Source organism: Choloepus didactylus, chromosome 1 (genome assembly GCF_015220235.1).
Source record: "Choloepus didactylus isolate mChoDid1 chromosome 1, mChoDid1.pri, whole genome shotgun sequence".
NCBI lineage: Eukaryota > Metazoa > Chordata > Mammalia > Pilosa > Megalonychidae > Choloepus > Choloepus didactylus.
In genome coordinates, this window is record NC_051307.1 from 248,514,920 (window position 1) to 248,531,132 (window position 16,213).

The 16,213-nt window shown below is 61.8% G+C and overlaps 1 protein-coding gene across 2 annotated transcripts in view; it reads right to left on the reverse strand.

Annotated features, from left to right (window-relative positions):
* The window catches only part of PLXNA1 (plexin A1), a 59,772-nt gene that overhangs the window by 16,531 nt on the left and 27,028 nt on the right, over nt 1–16,213 (reverse strand). Inside the window, exons 10-21 of one of the 2 annotated variants that reach the window (XM_037803391.1) lie at nt 12,294–12,494; nt 10,063–10,159; nt 9,520–9,713; nt 9,126–9,277; nt 8,905–9,025; nt 8,342–8,478; nt 6,809–6,976; nt 6,522–6,615; nt 5,801–6,040; nt 5,526–5,669; nt 4,806–5,040; nt 1,269–1,411 (exon numbers count right to left, since the gene is read on the reverse strand). In XM_037803391.1, the coding sequence (XP_037659319.1) occupies nt 1,269–1,411; nt 4,806–5,040; nt 5,526–5,669; nt 5,801–6,040; nt 6,522–6,615; nt 6,809–6,976; nt 8,342–8,478; nt 8,905–9,025; nt 9,126–9,277; nt 9,520–9,713; nt 10,063–10,159; nt 12,294–12,494 (1,926 nt within the window). Of the gene's footprint in view, nt 1–1,268; nt 1,412–4,805; nt 5,041–5,525; nt 5,670–5,800; nt 6,041–6,521; nt 6,616–6,808; nt 6,977–8,341; nt 8,542–8,904; nt 9,026–9,125; nt 9,278–9,519; nt 9,714–10,062; nt 10,160–12,293; nt 12,495–16,213 lie in introns of both variants that reach the window. The other variant, XM_037803383.1, reaches the window with a different exon arrangement.

Here is a 16,213-nt window from a genome sequence, read left to right on the forward strand (position 1 = left end):
ACCCCCAGACAGGAAATGGCCCTGCAGGGGAGCCCACCGTCCGCGGTCAGTGTCGATGGGGGTACGGAATGAACAGGAGGAACCCAGTTCCTGCTGCCCTCTCCATGGCCAGGCCCCTGTGAGCAGCCCCTCCCCAGCCTGGCCTCCAGCAGCCCACCCCAGCTCCTGATCACAGGGACCCCAGGCGTGCATGTCTGTGGTCTGGCTCTGCCCTCACAACACCCAACGCCAAAACCATCACTCCCGCTTCACAGACGAGGAATCTGAGGTCCAGAAAGGGGAAGGGGCTTATTCAAGGCCACCCAGTGTGGGAGTAGGGAAAAAGGGATGGAGTGCAGGCATGGCTGGCTCCAGGGCAAATGCTCTCTCTCTTACTCATACCAAGGCTTGTCAGGGCAGGAGATTCCCCACCATAAGGCAGCCAGGGACACCTGGCTCCCAGCCTAGTCTGGCTCTACCAAGCCAAGTTCTACAGCAGACAGGTGGCAGGTACCAGGTGTGCACACACAGCCACAGGCGGAGACATGGCAGAGGGAACCCAGGAGAGGGAGGTGCAGGCGCCACATCCAGGATGTGGAACCCCTATGATGGCATCAATCCCGGGGAGCAAGGTGGCGGCCCGGGCCCATCTTGGTTCAGCTCTACAGGGTGTGTCCCGCCCACAGAGCCACAGGGGGCTGCCCCCAGAGGGCGTGCCCCTGATGTCAGAGGAGTGCCACTGGGACGCTTCTGGCCAAGGACACTGGATTTGAGGTCAGCACAAAAAGCTCTGTCCTGACACGCGGAGGCCCTGGGTGTTCCCGGGCCCCCACCCTGGCAGCCATGCAGCAGCAGCCACAGTGAATGCCCACAGGGCACCCACACCCCCCAGCACACCCCGCGGGGAAGGTCCCCACCCAGAGCAGCGAAGCAGCACCCAGAACAACCCAAGCAACCGGTCGGCTGCAGGTGGACACCTGTGGCTGGAAAAGCTGAGCAAAGTGCCCGGAGACACTGCAGGGGCCCAGGCTGAGGGGTGCGGGCTGGGCTGCGGCCTGGGGCCCCTGCCCCCAGGCAGCCTCCGTCCTGAGGTCCCGAGGCTCTAATGGAGCAGAGTCACTGGTGAGCAGCGGCCATCGGCCCCAAGCCTGGGGCTCGGCAGGCCTGCCACCCTGCTCCAGCCCTGGTCCTGCCTCCCGCACTCCCTCCATGGTGGCTGAGCCCCAGCCCCCTGCAGGCCCAGAACGCCCCCTGGACCCACCACGCAACCTCACAGCCAGTGCTCCCACCTCCATCTCCTTGAGCACAGGGTGGTCCTCAATCCCAGGAAACAGCACCCGCATGGCGTACGTCCGGTAGTCGAGGAATGGGATGCCAGCGCCGTCCAGGTCATTGGTCAGCTCGTGGATGTCCGTCTGCAGCTCCGCAAAGGCTGCGACCAGACGTGGCATCAGAGGTGTGGCTCGCCCAGGGCGGGGGCAGAGGGGGGGTCCTCCTGCTCACAGCCCAGGACCCCCCACACTCAGGGCTGCGTGCCCTTAAGGAAACTGCTGCACCTCCTTGAGCCTCAGTTTCCCCAACCCTAACTTGGGGATAAAAATCCTCTGCCTCATTGTCTTGTCCCAAGGATTAAACAGGACAGGAGCAGGGAAGGAGTCAGTACCAGGGCCGGGCTGCATGGGGGTTTCCTGTGTGTCAGACACTGGCGTTTAGGGGGCAGGGGGCAGAGTGACATCTCGGTGTTGGCTCTTTCCACCACCTGCAGGGCTCAGGTATGACTCCCTCCTACTGTCTTGCGGGGATGGGGACTGTGGGTGGTAGAAACCCCAGGACCAGGAGCAGCAGGCTCTCCCTGGAACCCCAACTCCTCCCACACTTGGATGGCCGCCACATGCTAGCACACCCCGGGCCCAAAGAGTGGATGGGCAAAGTGAGGCCCCTCCCAGGGGGGGTGTCTCCTGGGCACCCAGGGCCTCACCCTACTCCCAGGCTGCCCTGTCTTTTTTAGGAACAAAGGCAGGTGGGGCCAGGGAGCTGGGCCACACCTGACAACCTGCCAGGCAGGCCCAGACGGAGCATTCCGGAGCTGGGAGGTGTCGCCCCTGCGGCAGCCTGAGGAACCCGCTATCAGATCAGGAGCCAGAGGATTGAGTGAGCGGGGCTGTGTGGAGATGTCTGGCAGCTTTAATTAAAAGCCTGTGCCTTTCATCTCCCAAGCACTGCTGCCAGCATTCCAGTTATCTCCGCCTGGCCATCCCTGGGGCAGCCGCCAGCCACTACACCCAGCACACTGGCAGATAAAGGCAACAGGTCCCACCAGCCTCAGTGGACAGTCCTTCTCAGGAGGCAGGCAAGAGCCGCAGCTCCTACACAACTCCTCTCCCAGCCCAGCACCCTGGCACTGTCTCCCATCCCACCCAGACACACACCCGCCTCCTGTCCTGCCAGGACCCCCATCTGAGCCAGGGACCAGCCATGCAGCCCTCTGAGCCTCAGCCAACCCCCAGACTGCCATTAGGCTTCTCCAGGACTTCTCCAGAGGGGTTCCTGGACACGGGACTGTCAGTTTTAAAACTGGGCAAGTCCTGGGCAAAGCAGGACAAGCTGGTCCTCATGATAGTTGATTTCACGTGTCCACTCGGCTAGGTAAAGGAGCCCAGTGGTTTAGTCAAACACTGGCCTGTTCATTGATGTGAAGGTGTTTCAAGATGAGATTTGCATCTACAGTCAGTTGATTGCATCTACAATCAACAAAGGAGCTTGCCCTCAGCAATGTTAGGAGTCCCCTCATCCAATCAGTAGCAGGTCTTAAAAGCCAGAATGCAGGGTTTCAGAGGTCAGAAGAATTATCTCTTCTTCAATTTCTGCTCTTGCCAGAATTGCCAGCCAGCTGCCCTAAAGCCTTCAGACTAAGGACTTCAGCTTTGCCCTTAATGGAGTTTCCAGCTTGTGGCCTGCTCTACGGAGTTCAGAATTGCCAGCCCCCGCTGCTGCATGAACAAATTCCTTGTAATATAAGTCTCCTACTGTGTATACACATACATATCTCCTATTGGTTCTGATTCTCTGAAGAACCCTATCATCATATCTAAACCAGACCGTTTAGCTCCCTCTCCTCAACCCTGAAATGGGAATAGTCGTGGTCTCTGCTCCCTACGGTTGGGAGGGGTTTGGTAAGCTAGTATTCATAAAACGCTCAGTCGCACCTGACGCCTAACATGTTCCCCAACTGCCAAGCCTCATGACTGTGACATGTGCCCCTGAGAACAATCTTAGGACTCAGTGAGCCTTCCCCCGATGGAATCAGAGACACAAGACAGAGCCGGGGGCGGGCTCAGATGTGAGGGACAGCCACGGGGAGGGGCCCAGGTTGCAAGGGGGTGACGGCTGCCCAGCCTGAAACGTCAGCACTGCATGGTGGCCGCCACACACTGTCCCATGCAGCCTTGGAGGGCCTCAGGCTGCTGCCTTAGGCTTGACAAACACACCCCGGCCTCACCAAGGCCTCTGTGGACCCCACCCCCAGCTCCCGGCCCCAAGGCCCACCTTCCTGCTCCCAGCATCAATCCACCCCCCACCCCCACTGCCCCCAAACCCAACTGGCTGTGCTCCGGAGGTTGGAAAGCACCTGGCCTGGGGTCACCCCCCACCGCTCCGCCAAGGACAGGTGTGCCACCTCTGGCACCTCGGGCAGAGCGGGCTGGCTCCCATGGCCCCCTGGGCTCTATGTGGACCACCCTTGGTGGTGGCTGGGGGCTGCCAGCCCGACACTTCCCAGCAACCCTGCCCAGCTCTGCAGACTCTGCTCTGAGGCTGCTGCCTGCCTGGAATACATCGTCACTCTCCCAGTGCACACCCCACCTGCATTAGCGAGCTATAAGCCCCCTCCCAGTTGTGGGGGATTCAGGTGGGGTAGACCCTGGGGGCAGGATGTAGGACCTAAGTCTGGCCATCAGGGTTTGGCTCAGCAACCAACCAGTGATGGCAGCTCCAAGGCTTCTCTCTCCCACTGGGGCTGCTGAGCTCGCTCACTGTGGCTGTGCTGTCATCGCAGGGAAGAGCCCACCCAAGGTGAGGCCAGCACAAGGGAAGAAGAGATTCCTGGAAACAGAGCTTGAACACCTTGATCCAGCCATGCCTGAAACCAACAACCCTTGACTTTCCTTCACAAAAACCCACACGGGGACCTTTCGGCTGAAGGCCCTTTGTAACCAAGAGTCACAACAGAGTCCTGTGCTCTGTTTTAGGCAGGATGGAAGGCAGCCTGGCCCCAAAGCAGAGCTCCTCAGGGACAAAGGCCACATCTTACTCCCCACCCTGTTCCAGGACCCAGCCAGGCCGGGTCAGCATCTGTTGCGTGACTGAGAAATGCACAAAGTCCCTGGGGCTCCAGCCCTGCTGGACCAACCCCTGTGAACATAAGGAACACCCCCAGCTAATGCTCACGAGCACAACCACTGCTCATATACCTTCACGTGCTTCATCACACCCACCACTCCCAGCAGCCAGGAAAGCTGGATCTGGCATCACACCCATTTTGCAGATGGGGAAACTGAGGCACACAAAGGTCAAGCAGCCTGTCCAAGGTCTTATGAAGCTGCGAGGCCAATTCAGGCAGCTGGGCTCTATGGAGTTTTGTCTTATCTCATATGCCACAGAAACTGCCCATTCCAGGGACCCCTGAGCTGGGGACAATTGGGAATGTTACAAAGTGAATGGGAGTCAGCAGGTGGAACAGGGACCAGCTCAGGGACAGCCGACGTCCCCCAGGAGACCCCAGCCCCCACCCCCATCCCCAGCCCCCGGTGTTCCCAGCTCCAGCAGACCTTCCTTGCACTCGAGGGCCACACGAGACTCGAGGTTGTCCATTTGCAGCTGCAGTCGCTTGAGGGTGCGGTCAGCATCGCGTGACTTGCGCTTGTAGGCGATGAGCACGGCCACGATGACCAGCAGGAGCAGGCCCCCACCCCCGCCGATGCCCACGATGGCCGGCAGGGTCAGCAGGCTCTCCGAGTATACCTGGAGCGTCCCTGGCGAGAACTCAAAGCCGCCTGCCCGTACCTGCCAGAGTGGGGTGGAGGGGCTCAGGGCCGCCCCCTGACGGCTTAGGACCCTCCCCCCCACTGCACAATCAGGGCCCCCCACTGCCCATGCAGAGTCTCTGAGCCCACCCTCAGCCCCTGCCCATGAGCAATGCCCCTTCACTGGAGAGTTCCAGGGAACACTGGGGGATTCTGGGACCTCAGGTAAGTGCCCAGGCCTGTCAGGCCGACTTGGGCCTCAGCCAGGGCTCTGGACAGGCGCAGGTCCAAGGCTAAGATCAGGATGAGGGCAGAGTGAGGGTTTAGACTGAGCTGGAAGCAAGTTTTGGGTGCAGCCACAGAGCTGGGGATTGCCCTGGGCTGGGGCCAGTCAGTAGGTCAAAGGTGGGTGAAGGCCCGGTGGTATCAGAGCCAATCCTAGAACTCTTAAATCCCAGGCAGGCCAACCACCAGCCCTGGTTTTTCCTGGCCTGTGGACAGATGGACGTGGGCCCCCAGACGCACCGTGACCTTGTGCTGCCCCGTGAGGTTGGGTGACTCGCACAGCAGCTGCGTCTCCGACACAGTCAGTGCACATGGCGTTGAGCCTATGAGCACCGTGTAGTTGAGCCTCGAGTTTCCTGGAGCAGGTGGTAGGAGGTTCCGGCCCTGTGTGGTTAGGGGGAGCCATGAGACCGACCGGCGCTGCGGGGACCCAGGGCCTGGGCTGCTCCTCCTCTGGCCTGCCAGGCCCCACCTCAGCCTCCAGCGTGCCTGGCTCGGCTACAGGTCGGACCTACCTTGAGGATGAGCGGGGAGCTGGGCTTCAGCTCCAGGAGGCCGGTGGGGCTGAGCGGCTCGAGCACAGGGTCAGGGTAGTAGAGGAAGTTGGAGGTGTTGAGAATGAGCAGGGCACGCACGTTGTCCATGACGAACCCCAGCTCATCCGGCCGCTCCCCCAGCTCGGGCGGGGTCCGCGTGGGGTTGTCCACAGAGGGGGCCCGGCATAGCATGGTGGTGTCGTTGTATACCATGCAGCTCTGTGGGCACAAGGCATGTCAGGAGCCTGCAGGGTGTGCCCCACGGCACCCCAACCCACCCTGCCCACCTGGGGGCCTCAGAGGAGCCTGGGTGCCTGGCGGAGGCCCACCTCACCTCCCTGTCCTCCCCAGAGCCAGGTGCACAGTGGACCACCCTAAAAGCTACAGAGCATGAGGTCTCCCAGGGGGGGAGTAGCCCCTGGCCAGGTTTATGCCTGTCTGAGCGTGGGGCCTTGGCTGCCTGCTTCCCCTGCATAGTGCTGGGCAACAAGGGCCACAGAGAGAGGCAAAGGCAGCTCATCAACAGAACAGGTGACCCCCGAGGGGTGGATGGGGTCACCGCAGGGCCGGGCAGGATGACCTCCTTCCCTCGGGGGCCTCCCAGCTGAGAAGGGGTGAAGCACTGCCTCCCGGGCACCCCAGGCAGGCCAAGGCCCAGACGAGAGCCCTGAGGGAAAGCTGGGTGATGCCGGGGACTCACGTTCTCCCGCTCCACGCCTCCATACTTGGCCCGAATGCGGGGTTCACGCACAGTGGCCAGGTTGGTGCCTGTGACTGTCAGGAGGGTCCCTCCGCTGGGAGATGGGGGAAGAGGAAAGGGTTGTTCACAACAGGCCTCTGGGTCTCCCCCTGAGCTGGCATAAGCAGGTGGGCACCGGACAGCCTGGCCAACAAGCTCCCACAAAAAGCGGCACCCAGACCCCGGTCCTGGGGCTCAGGGCACGGCACGGCCCAACCACGCTGAGAGCCGTGGCTGCTGCCCCCCACCTGTTGATGCTCCACTCGGGGTCGATCCTCAGGATGGTGGGGTCCTCCGTGTAGTTGTACTTCACCTCGGGGTTGGTGAGCTGGGCACGGTTGATGTTGATGATGATGGGGGCACTGCCAGGGCCCTGCCCAGGGGGTGTCCGGCACCGGATCTCCCGGGAGTTCCTCCTGGAGGGGTGGGGAGGGAAGGGATGGTGGAGGGGGGCTTCAGAACGCAGGGGCCAGGGCTCAATTTCATAGTGAGCAAGCGAGCCACGTGACCTTGGGTCAGTCACTGGACCTGCTGGGCTTCACCTACTTATCTGTAGAAGGGGAGCAATAACAGCATCCACCCCCAGGATGCTGGAAGGAGTGGGATGGCTTGTTATTGTGGGTGTTGCCACGTTGCCATAAGTCCTGGGTATGGGCCCATCCCATCCTGCTCTCCAGCCCCACCTGCACTGCCCCACTGGCCTCCCAGGCTCAGCCTGACCAACTTGCTCCTGCCCGCCTCCCCTGGGCATCAGCTTCCAGGCCTGCTTTCCTCGACAGCCCCCCACCTTCCCTCTCTACCTGCCTCCTATACTCCCTAGGAGTGACCCGGCAACCCTGGCCAGGCCTCCAAGCCCCCCCAGGGACTCGTTCCTCCTCTACAGCAGGATGGCCCATCAGCAAATCTGCACCCTGTGCCCAGATTCCCAGAGCTCAGCTGGGCAGAGACCCCAAATCAGCCAGGTACTCTGTCCTGCTAGGCTGGGGATACGGATCGATCACAAGGGTCTCCCCCAGCTGGCCATTCTGCCAGCCCCCCAATCCTGACATCTGTCCAGATCTACCATACTAAGTGCCATGCCTGAGAGTCCCAGGGGGGGCCCTGAGCCAGCTCAGCGCCCACTTTCAGTACCTCGAGCAAGACGGACCCCTCCCCTCCTCCAAACACAGAAACTGACCCTCCATCTCCCAGAAGCTACTGGTTTATCCCCAATGGGCAGCCAAAGCCACCCTCCCAGCACCTGAGTCTCCCATCCCTGTCCCCATCCCCTCGGCCTCCTCTGCCTCACCGACACCAGCCCAGCTCAGAGTGGCTGCAAACATCCATGATTAGTACTGATAACGGGTAATTACCGCAGGAAAATATTTAAAGGTCCGCTCCATTATCATCCCTAATCTAAAATTATCCACTCCAAGCCTCGCGGCTTTTGTAAGAATACTTTTTTTATCTCTTAAATTATTTTTTTTTCCCCAATACTGTTTACGTAGTTCCTGAGGGATTTTCCTCCTCGTCCCCCTCAGCCCCCTACCCTCCGGAAGGGAAGGACCAGGGCTGAGACAGCACCCCCACCTGCTGGGCTCTTCCCTTCCCCACTTTGGAGGGAGCCCCTATCGCCATGGTAACCTTCTCCCGCCCTCTGAGTTTCCATGGTGATCACCCCAGCCAGGCTCTCTAAACCCCCTGGTTTCCCAGGCGATGAGAAGGGAGCAGGCAGCCCCGAGAGCCCGGAAGAGGTGTGCAGCCCTGGCCCCCCAACCACCAGCCAGAAGGCGCCCCTGTACCAGGAAAAGGAGCAGAGCCGGCCCCCAATGGACACGGCCACATCGCTGCCTGCGTTCAGGTGGCTCCCCTCGATGCCAATCCAGGTGCCCCCGGAGAGGGGCCCGCGGGCGGGGCTCACACGGTAGAAGGATGGAGTCTGTGGGAAGCAGGAAGCCATGTGGGCACCCGGGCCAGAAGGGGTTGCATGGTCTCCAACTGTCTCCGGGAGATGAAGAGCCACCAAGCCTTGGAGCTGAGGACCCCCGGCCCTGTGCCCACTGGGTCCTTGGATGCTGGATGGTCTCACAGCCCACAGAAGCGGGCCCGAGGTGGGCAAGGGGAACCTGAGGCTGGGCCCAGTTGACAAGGAGGCACATGACAAAGGAGAGGAGGGGGCCAGGCATCTAAACCTGGGATCGACAGGAGCAGAGATGGAACTGGCCAAGAGGGTCCCAGGGGAGAAGGAAGGGGCCCTTACCCCGGGTGGGGGCCCCTAGGCCCTGGACAGCCCTGCACCCAGAGCAGAGTGTCTAACCCTTCTGAGGGGCCTGGGCGGGGGGGTGCAGCAGGGCGCAGGGCTTACCACGAAGGTGAAGCGCTTCGGGGACTGGGCCCGGTAGGGGGGGTTGCAGTCCCGCACGCACACCTCCACCAGCGCATCATGGGCGCGCACCATGCTGGCGTTCCCAATCTCACAGACGATCCTGTGGGGCGGTGGGTGGGGCCTCGGTGGGACCATGGCCCACGGCACGCCCCGAGCCGGTGCCTCTGCCCTGCTTCCCCCGGCCAGGTCCCCGTACTCACTGCTCGGCACTGACATACTCGCTCTCCACCGGGCTGCACAGCACCTTCCCCACGCGCACACCCAGCCGCACGTCCTCGAACCTGAGGCCCAGGTTCTCGCCCGTGATGGTGAGCCGCGTCCCTCCCTGCCTCGGGCCGGTCTCGGGGGACAGCTGCAGGGAGGGCAGAAGTTGGGCCGACCAGCACGCGACGGCTCCGGGGGTGCCCTGGCAGGGAGCCCCCCCTGTGCTGGGATGGAATCCAGCAGGTGGGTGGGGGGAGGGCTGGGTGTCTGGGTGCAGCCGGGGGCAGAGTGTGTTAAGAGGTCAGGTGTAACAGCGGAGAAGTGGGGTCTTGGGGTACAAGCTTCCCCAGGAGCAGTGAGAGGGCTGCTGGGGTGCAATGTCCCGCCTACCCGGAAGATTTTGGGGTCGGCGCAGCGGCTGCTGCCGTGGCGGGCGTGCATCCAGCCGGCGGGCGACTCGGCGGGGCAGTGGTGGCGCAGGGAGCAGCGGCGCTCGGCCACGCACCAGCCGCACTCGAAGCGCGGGTCGGCCTTGAGGCAGAGGCCGCAGCTCTCTCGCAGAGCTGGGCATTTGTAGAGGTGCGCTGGGGAAGGGGGGGCCCTCAGGCTCAGTGCGGCCCCGCCCACTCGCCAGTCCCACCCACCGCTGACGCCTGGCTCCGCCCATTCAGCAGTACTGCCCACAGCCCCGCCTGCCACTCAGGCCCGGTTGCACCCACCCACCGGGCCCGCCCACCCGCCTCTACCAAGCTTGGCCCCCAGAGCCCCGCCCACAGCCCCACCCACTGTCTCCTCCCAGGCCTGGGCCCCACCCAGTCCAACCCGCCCCCTCCATCCCTCCCAGGCCCCGTCCACTCACGTCCCACCCGCCAATCACTCCCAAGCTCGGCCCCGCCCACAGCCCCTCGTGGCTGACCCTCCCCCCCAGCTCACCCTGGATATTCTGGGGGTTGTCGATGACGAAGTTGCCGTTCCACACTACCGACAGGTTCACGGGCAGGTCGCTGATGTCGTTGCCCTCGTAAGAATACTGTGGGGCCGGCAAGCAGGAGGCGGCTCAGACACCCCGGCTCACCCAGGGCCACGGGGGCGCACAGGCTCCTGGAGCCACCACTTCTCTGCACCCCCCTCCCCCCAGGGCCCCTCCTCACTGTGGCCACCACCCCGGGGCCTCGGTGCTGGGAACGAACCAGGCTGGGGAGTGGGGTCCCAGGGGGTTCTGTCTGGCTGAGCCCAGCATCCAGGCTCCTAAGTGAGACTGACGTTTCCAGTTTGGATCCTGACACCTCCTCAGCCACCAAAGGGGCTGACTCGGCAGACGAGCCCAGTTTCCTCCTCCCCTGTGACCCCCTCTCCAGTGGGTGCCCATCCTGGGTGCTGAGGCAACCCTGCCACCCTCCAGCCAAGCCTGTACCCAGAAGCCACACCTTCACCTGTGAGGTGCACCCTCCAGGGCTGACCTGCCCACTTCCCACACAGACCCCTCTGCCTGGGACTCCCTGTCCTACACTCAGAAACAAGGATTTCCCAGTGGGGCTTCTAGGATACGTCAGGGATGCTCTGTGAACCTCAGTCTCTGACGAATGGCAACTGCAATCCCTACTCCAGGACTGCTAAGAAGGGCAGAGGGGGGTAGTGGGTGTCTCCACCCTAGGGAAGGACGGTCACCTGAGGCTCCAGCTCCCCTACCCCACCCCTGCCCCCGGGGAGCCTAGCCTGGAGCTCCCAGCCATGTCCCACTTTCTGCAGTCAATGACCTCAGCTCCATCCCATGCTTCGGGCGGGGGCAGGGAGCCCGCGCCTCCAAGGGACGGCTCAGCAATTCATCATTATTTTATCTGTAGGAATTTAATTGGATCCTATCAAATTCTCCTGATACTCCCTTTTCCTTTTAAACACGGCTGCAGGGAAGATAAATGTGGGGCTGGCAAAAAGGGAGGGTGGGAGGGAGAGGGAGGGAGGGGAGGGAGGGAGAAGAAGGTAAGGAAAACATAGGGACACGGATGGGGTGTAGAAGCAATGGGAAGTCCAGGCAGACAGACAGGAAGAAAGAGGAAAGAGGGAGAAAGTCAGAGGAGGCAGCCGGAGGCCAAGAGAACCAGAGACGGAGAGGGAGGTGGGAGTCTCGGGCAAAGATAGGGAGTCAGGGAGAAGGAGCGGGGAGGACAGAGAGGGAATGGCTGGACACGGGAAGGGGGAAGGGGACATGCCAGGGGCCCACCTATGGGCCGTAGGACCCGGGCCAAGTGGGACTGATAGCGACCACCAGGCGGACCTGCTATGGCCCACAGACCCTGCCCCACCCTGCTGGGACAGACCACCGCAGCGAGCTGGACCTCTGCCCTCATCAAGGCCCCTCCCCTGGCCTTGCAGACAGCCAAACGTCCGCCTACCCGGGCCTCGGCTAACTCCAGGGAAGGGTTACAAAGAAGACCACTGCTATCCTGATTATGCACTTTCTGAACAGATGGGGAAACTGAGACCCAGAGAGTAACAGGCACCTGCCCGAGGCCACAGGGTTGAGCCAGGGGAGAGGCTTGAACGGGGCCACCCCCAGCTCAACCCCACACACCCAGGAAAGGTTTTGGCTCTTTAAAAAAAAATGCCTCCCGCTGAAATCACTGAGCTTTTAAAACATCGGCGTGTTCACAACGTTCACGTGGGAAGCTCCAAAGGTGGCTTTCTCTAGGCCCCCAGGCAACACCCTTCTGCCAATTGGCAAATGCACAGAGTGCCCGGAATGCCATTTGGCCGTGGGAATATAAGAAACTGGTCGAGTGCGTGGGCTTTGGGACCCTCACCCTGGCTTTTCCGGAGTGACCAGGATGACAGAGATGGACAGACAGGCTCAGAACCCGACTTCCTCAGCCTGCTTCCAGAACATTCCACGCAGAGCCAAATTCTGCCTGTCCGACTGCGTTTTTCTAGCGTCTCCCACTTCCACATCTGCTCCCACTGAACGTCCGGGTGCCTCTCCGGCCACTACTCACGGGGGCAGCCCCCACCCAGGGCGTACTCGCCCCCACAACCCAGGTAGGCCCTGGGAGCCAGCAGCGCCTCCTGACTCAGCACACTCGCACCGAGCCTCTTAACAAGCACAGCCCAGACCCCAAGGCGCGGGAGGGGTCCCCGCCGGCCCCTGCCCCCCACCGGCCCACACTCACCGAGGAGTTCTGGCACTGCAGGCTGGAGCTGTTGAAACGCAGGGCGGTGACGCGGGCCGGGTTCCCCGGGATGTGGAAGAGGCACTCGTACCCACGCTGGCCCGACTGCGGCTGCGGAAGGTTCCGGGCCGCCAGGGTGATGGGCTTGACCACGCCCACGGGCACATAGATCTGGGTGGAGGGCAGGATCTGGGGGCAGTCCTGGGGGCAACATGGCTTCAGGTGAGCTGGGGGACCACAAGGCACATATACCCCTCTGGCGGTCTCCGAACCCTGTCTGGGCATGGAACACAGGCTTCTGCGGGGCTGGCATCGCTGCACCCACTTCATACGCAGGCAAACCTGGGACCGGGCACCCTGCCCCAATGTCCTGGGACCCCACGGCTCTGGCGACCGAAGGGGCCCCATCTGGCCTGCAGCTGAGAAGGCCCTTGAGGCAGCAGCAGTCCCAAGTAGGGCTCTGGGGTGGAAGCTCTCGGCTGGGGGCCTGGGGAGTGGATAAAAATAATGGGAGCCCGGCAGAAAAACAGCCCAGGCCCCTGTGGCCCACGTTTCGGCAACAATAACTGATGCAACGGCCCAGCCTCCTTGCAGCAGGCTGGCGACAACCGCGGAGGAGCTGGTCCCCTCGGGGACAACCCTGAGCTGGTCTTTAAATAGAGGCGCTGAAAACAGGCAGTAGAGTCCCTGAGCCCCGGGCGCCAGCTCCCAAGGCGGGCACGGGCTGGGATCGCTCTGCGGAGAGCTGGGGGCCCGAAGAGGGGACGCAGACTCTGGCCTGACCCCTTGGGGCCCGGCGGGCAGGTGGGTGTGCAGGAATGCCCCCACCCATCGACACGCGCTGCTTGGGCAGGGACGGTGGCCACAGGTCCCACAGGGAGCTAAGTGTTCAGGCGTCAGCCCCCAGGGAAAGGCCCGGTGTGCACGGGGGTCTGCGCTTACTCCAGTGCTTCCCTGTTCTTGAGGGGCCCCAGTGCTGGTCCCAAGGCAAAGAAAGGCTGGGTCAGCTCCCCGTGACCCCACAACCAGAGATAACTCCTGCTGCCTCCCCAGGCTGCTCCCCACCAGTCACCGGGACATTGCACTGTTTTCCTCACCTCCCACTTTTCTCTCAGTCTGGACAAACCCCAAGATCCCCTGCTGCCTAGGTGGCCAGCCGCTGTCTGTCCTCTGTGAGTCTCCCCAACCAACTGGAGTCCCACCGCGGCTCAGGACCCCGGCTAAGAGCTCAGCTGGGGGCTCTAAAAGTCCTTTCAGGGCCCAGCCCGGGCCTGCCCTTGAGCCCTCTTGAGTGGCCTGAGAAGAGGATGAGCTGCTTGCTACCACCTGCCTACCCGCGCCAACCACAAAGCACCCAGGGACATCCCAGGCAGGCTGGCCTGAGAGAAATGGGGGGCTTTGGCAAGGCCTGGGTGCCCCTGGTGCTGAAAGGTCCAAGGAGGGACCGGGGCCAGCCTATTCCCCAGAGCCCTGGCGCTGCCCAGACGTCCATCGACACTCCCCAGGTGTCAGTGCAACAGAGAGCGACGGACAGAGATGCCCAGGTGGAAACTGCCAGCTTCTGCCCGGCCTGCCCCGTAACTTGAAATGCTGTCTGCCCGCACATCACCTCTCCCTGCCCTCCATGGTCATGCTCAGCCCTGCCTCGGGCCCTCAAGCTCAGCCTGCTCCCCACTGGCTGGGACCCACTCTGCGTTCGCCGCCTCCTCTTCCCATCCCCGAGACCCGGTGTTGACTGCTGGGGACCCCCCAGGTCCAGGTCCTCTGCAAACACAGATGCCCACAGGGCCTGGCAGGGGGGCTTTGCCAGTGCATGGAGGTGGGGTTGGGGGGTGACTGAAGCTGCCAGGAGGGAGGTGCCCAGGGTGGGTGCTGCTCCACCAGGCACACCGAGGAAGCCAGAAAGGGGCATTCCTAATTGTGGGGTCCTGCTGGCTTACTGCCGGCCAACTACTCCTGCAGTGCTTCAGGGCACCTCCGAGCAGGAGCCCTCTGCCAGGCCCAGCGCCACCTGCTCAGATCCCCTCGTGCAGCTACCCCACCATGCCACATGCTCAAGGGGTCCCAGTGGAATCCACGTCTCTCTATCCATGCCTCCAACTCCACAGAGAGACCGAGACCAAGAGACCACCGTTGACTGGGACTCCCCTCTCCCTGTCTTCAGAAATACACCTGCTTCTCCCACACACCCCACTGCAAAGGGGCCACACCCTGGCCCCTGAAGCCCACCAGGTGCCCTTCCAGGGACCTCACCCCACCGATCAGCCTCTTCCTTCTTTTCCTTCAATCTTTCCCTTCCAGCCCCTCCTATCTGTGTTCAACATGCTCTGCTCGCTGCCACCTCAAAATGAAACAACAAACTTTGCTGAGAGTGCAGAGTCCCGTGGTTCTGCCAAAGGCTGGGGGAGCAAGGGATGGGGGGATCTCAGAGCTTCCTGCAATAGGGTGGGAGGCAGAGACGGTACAGATGAGCCAGACCCCCGACCGTCCCAGCAGGAAGCGGGCGAATATCGTCTCAGGTGGGAAACCATGAAACACATGTGAGAGTGTTGCCAGGCAAGGAGGTCACCACCAGAAGAAATGAACCCAAACCAGAAATGCAGAGAAGGGGAAAACCCAGAGGGTGGGGGATGGCAGAGCTCAGGGATAGTCGTTGGCCATTATGTAATACACAAGTTCCTCCAAACAGTGTGATTTTTTTTGTTTGTGACTACATTACACTGACTACAAATATCTAAATAAAAATCTAAGCCTGATACTGATCTAAAGCACAACTAAAAAAAAGAATAAGTGTGGAATAAATTCATTCTGTACAGCACCCCACCCCACCCCCGCAAAAAATCTAACCCTGTTACTGGTCTAAAGCACAGCTAAAGAAAAGAATAAGTAACTGTGGAATAAATTCATTCTGTACCCCACCCCACACCCCGCAAAAAAACATAAAAAAACGATCCCAGTTCTCCCTCAGTGCCACTTGCCAATCCCTTTATAGGCAAACTCCACAATTGCTGTGGGGTCACTTCCTCAGTTCCCGCCACTGGCAGAAGCTGTCCTGGAGCTGAATGGCCTGGGTGGGGTGACAGGGGTCAGAGGCGGCCACTAGGGAGGAGATGGGCCACCTTGGCTTCCTCCCATCTCCACCACCACCTGAACCACCTTTGCCTCTGCCAGTGACTTCACCCAACTGGGAATAAATCCAAACTCCCCAGCAGCCTACAGGGCACCGCCATCCCCCCACGCCACCTCCAAACACGAGGGTCAGCCTCCAGCAGCCTTCTGCTCCGCCCGTTCCCAGGGAGGCCAGCGTCTCCCTCCCTCCTGCAACCCTGTCCCCCATTCCTGGCTCTTATACCACCCGTTAGCTCGGGCACCCATCACCCCCACGACCGTGTCCCTGCCAGTCCATGTCTGCTTTCCACTGCTACGACGGCCTCCAGAGAGCTCACTGATGGAAGGGGACAGCACGGCGCCAAAGACGCTTGGACGTGCAACGTCCCACCAGGTAGCGGACGGAGCCCAAACTGAAGGCTAGATAGAGGGTAAAAGCAATGGGGAGGGAGCACGCTACTTCAGACAGGTAGTCAGGGAAGGCCTCTCAGAGGAGGTGACCTGGGGGGTGAGGGGAGGAGAGGAGAACACACAAGCATCACAGGAATTCAACATATACATGCTCTCCCTCAGCCCAGGGCTGCTCAAGGGCAGGCCAGTCCCAGCCGCAGCCCCCAGTAGGCCTGGGGCCTGCTCTCCCGCAAGCGCTCCAAAGTGGGACCCCACCCTCCGGCCCCCATTCAACCAGTGGTGAGAGCACAGCACAGTTACGGGCCCTGGCTCCAAACCCCCAAGGCTGGCAACGGGGCGGGGGGGGGGGGGTGTCCCTGTCCCGCTCCGGGCTTCAGGTTCCCGGCCACTCTGGGGCCAGG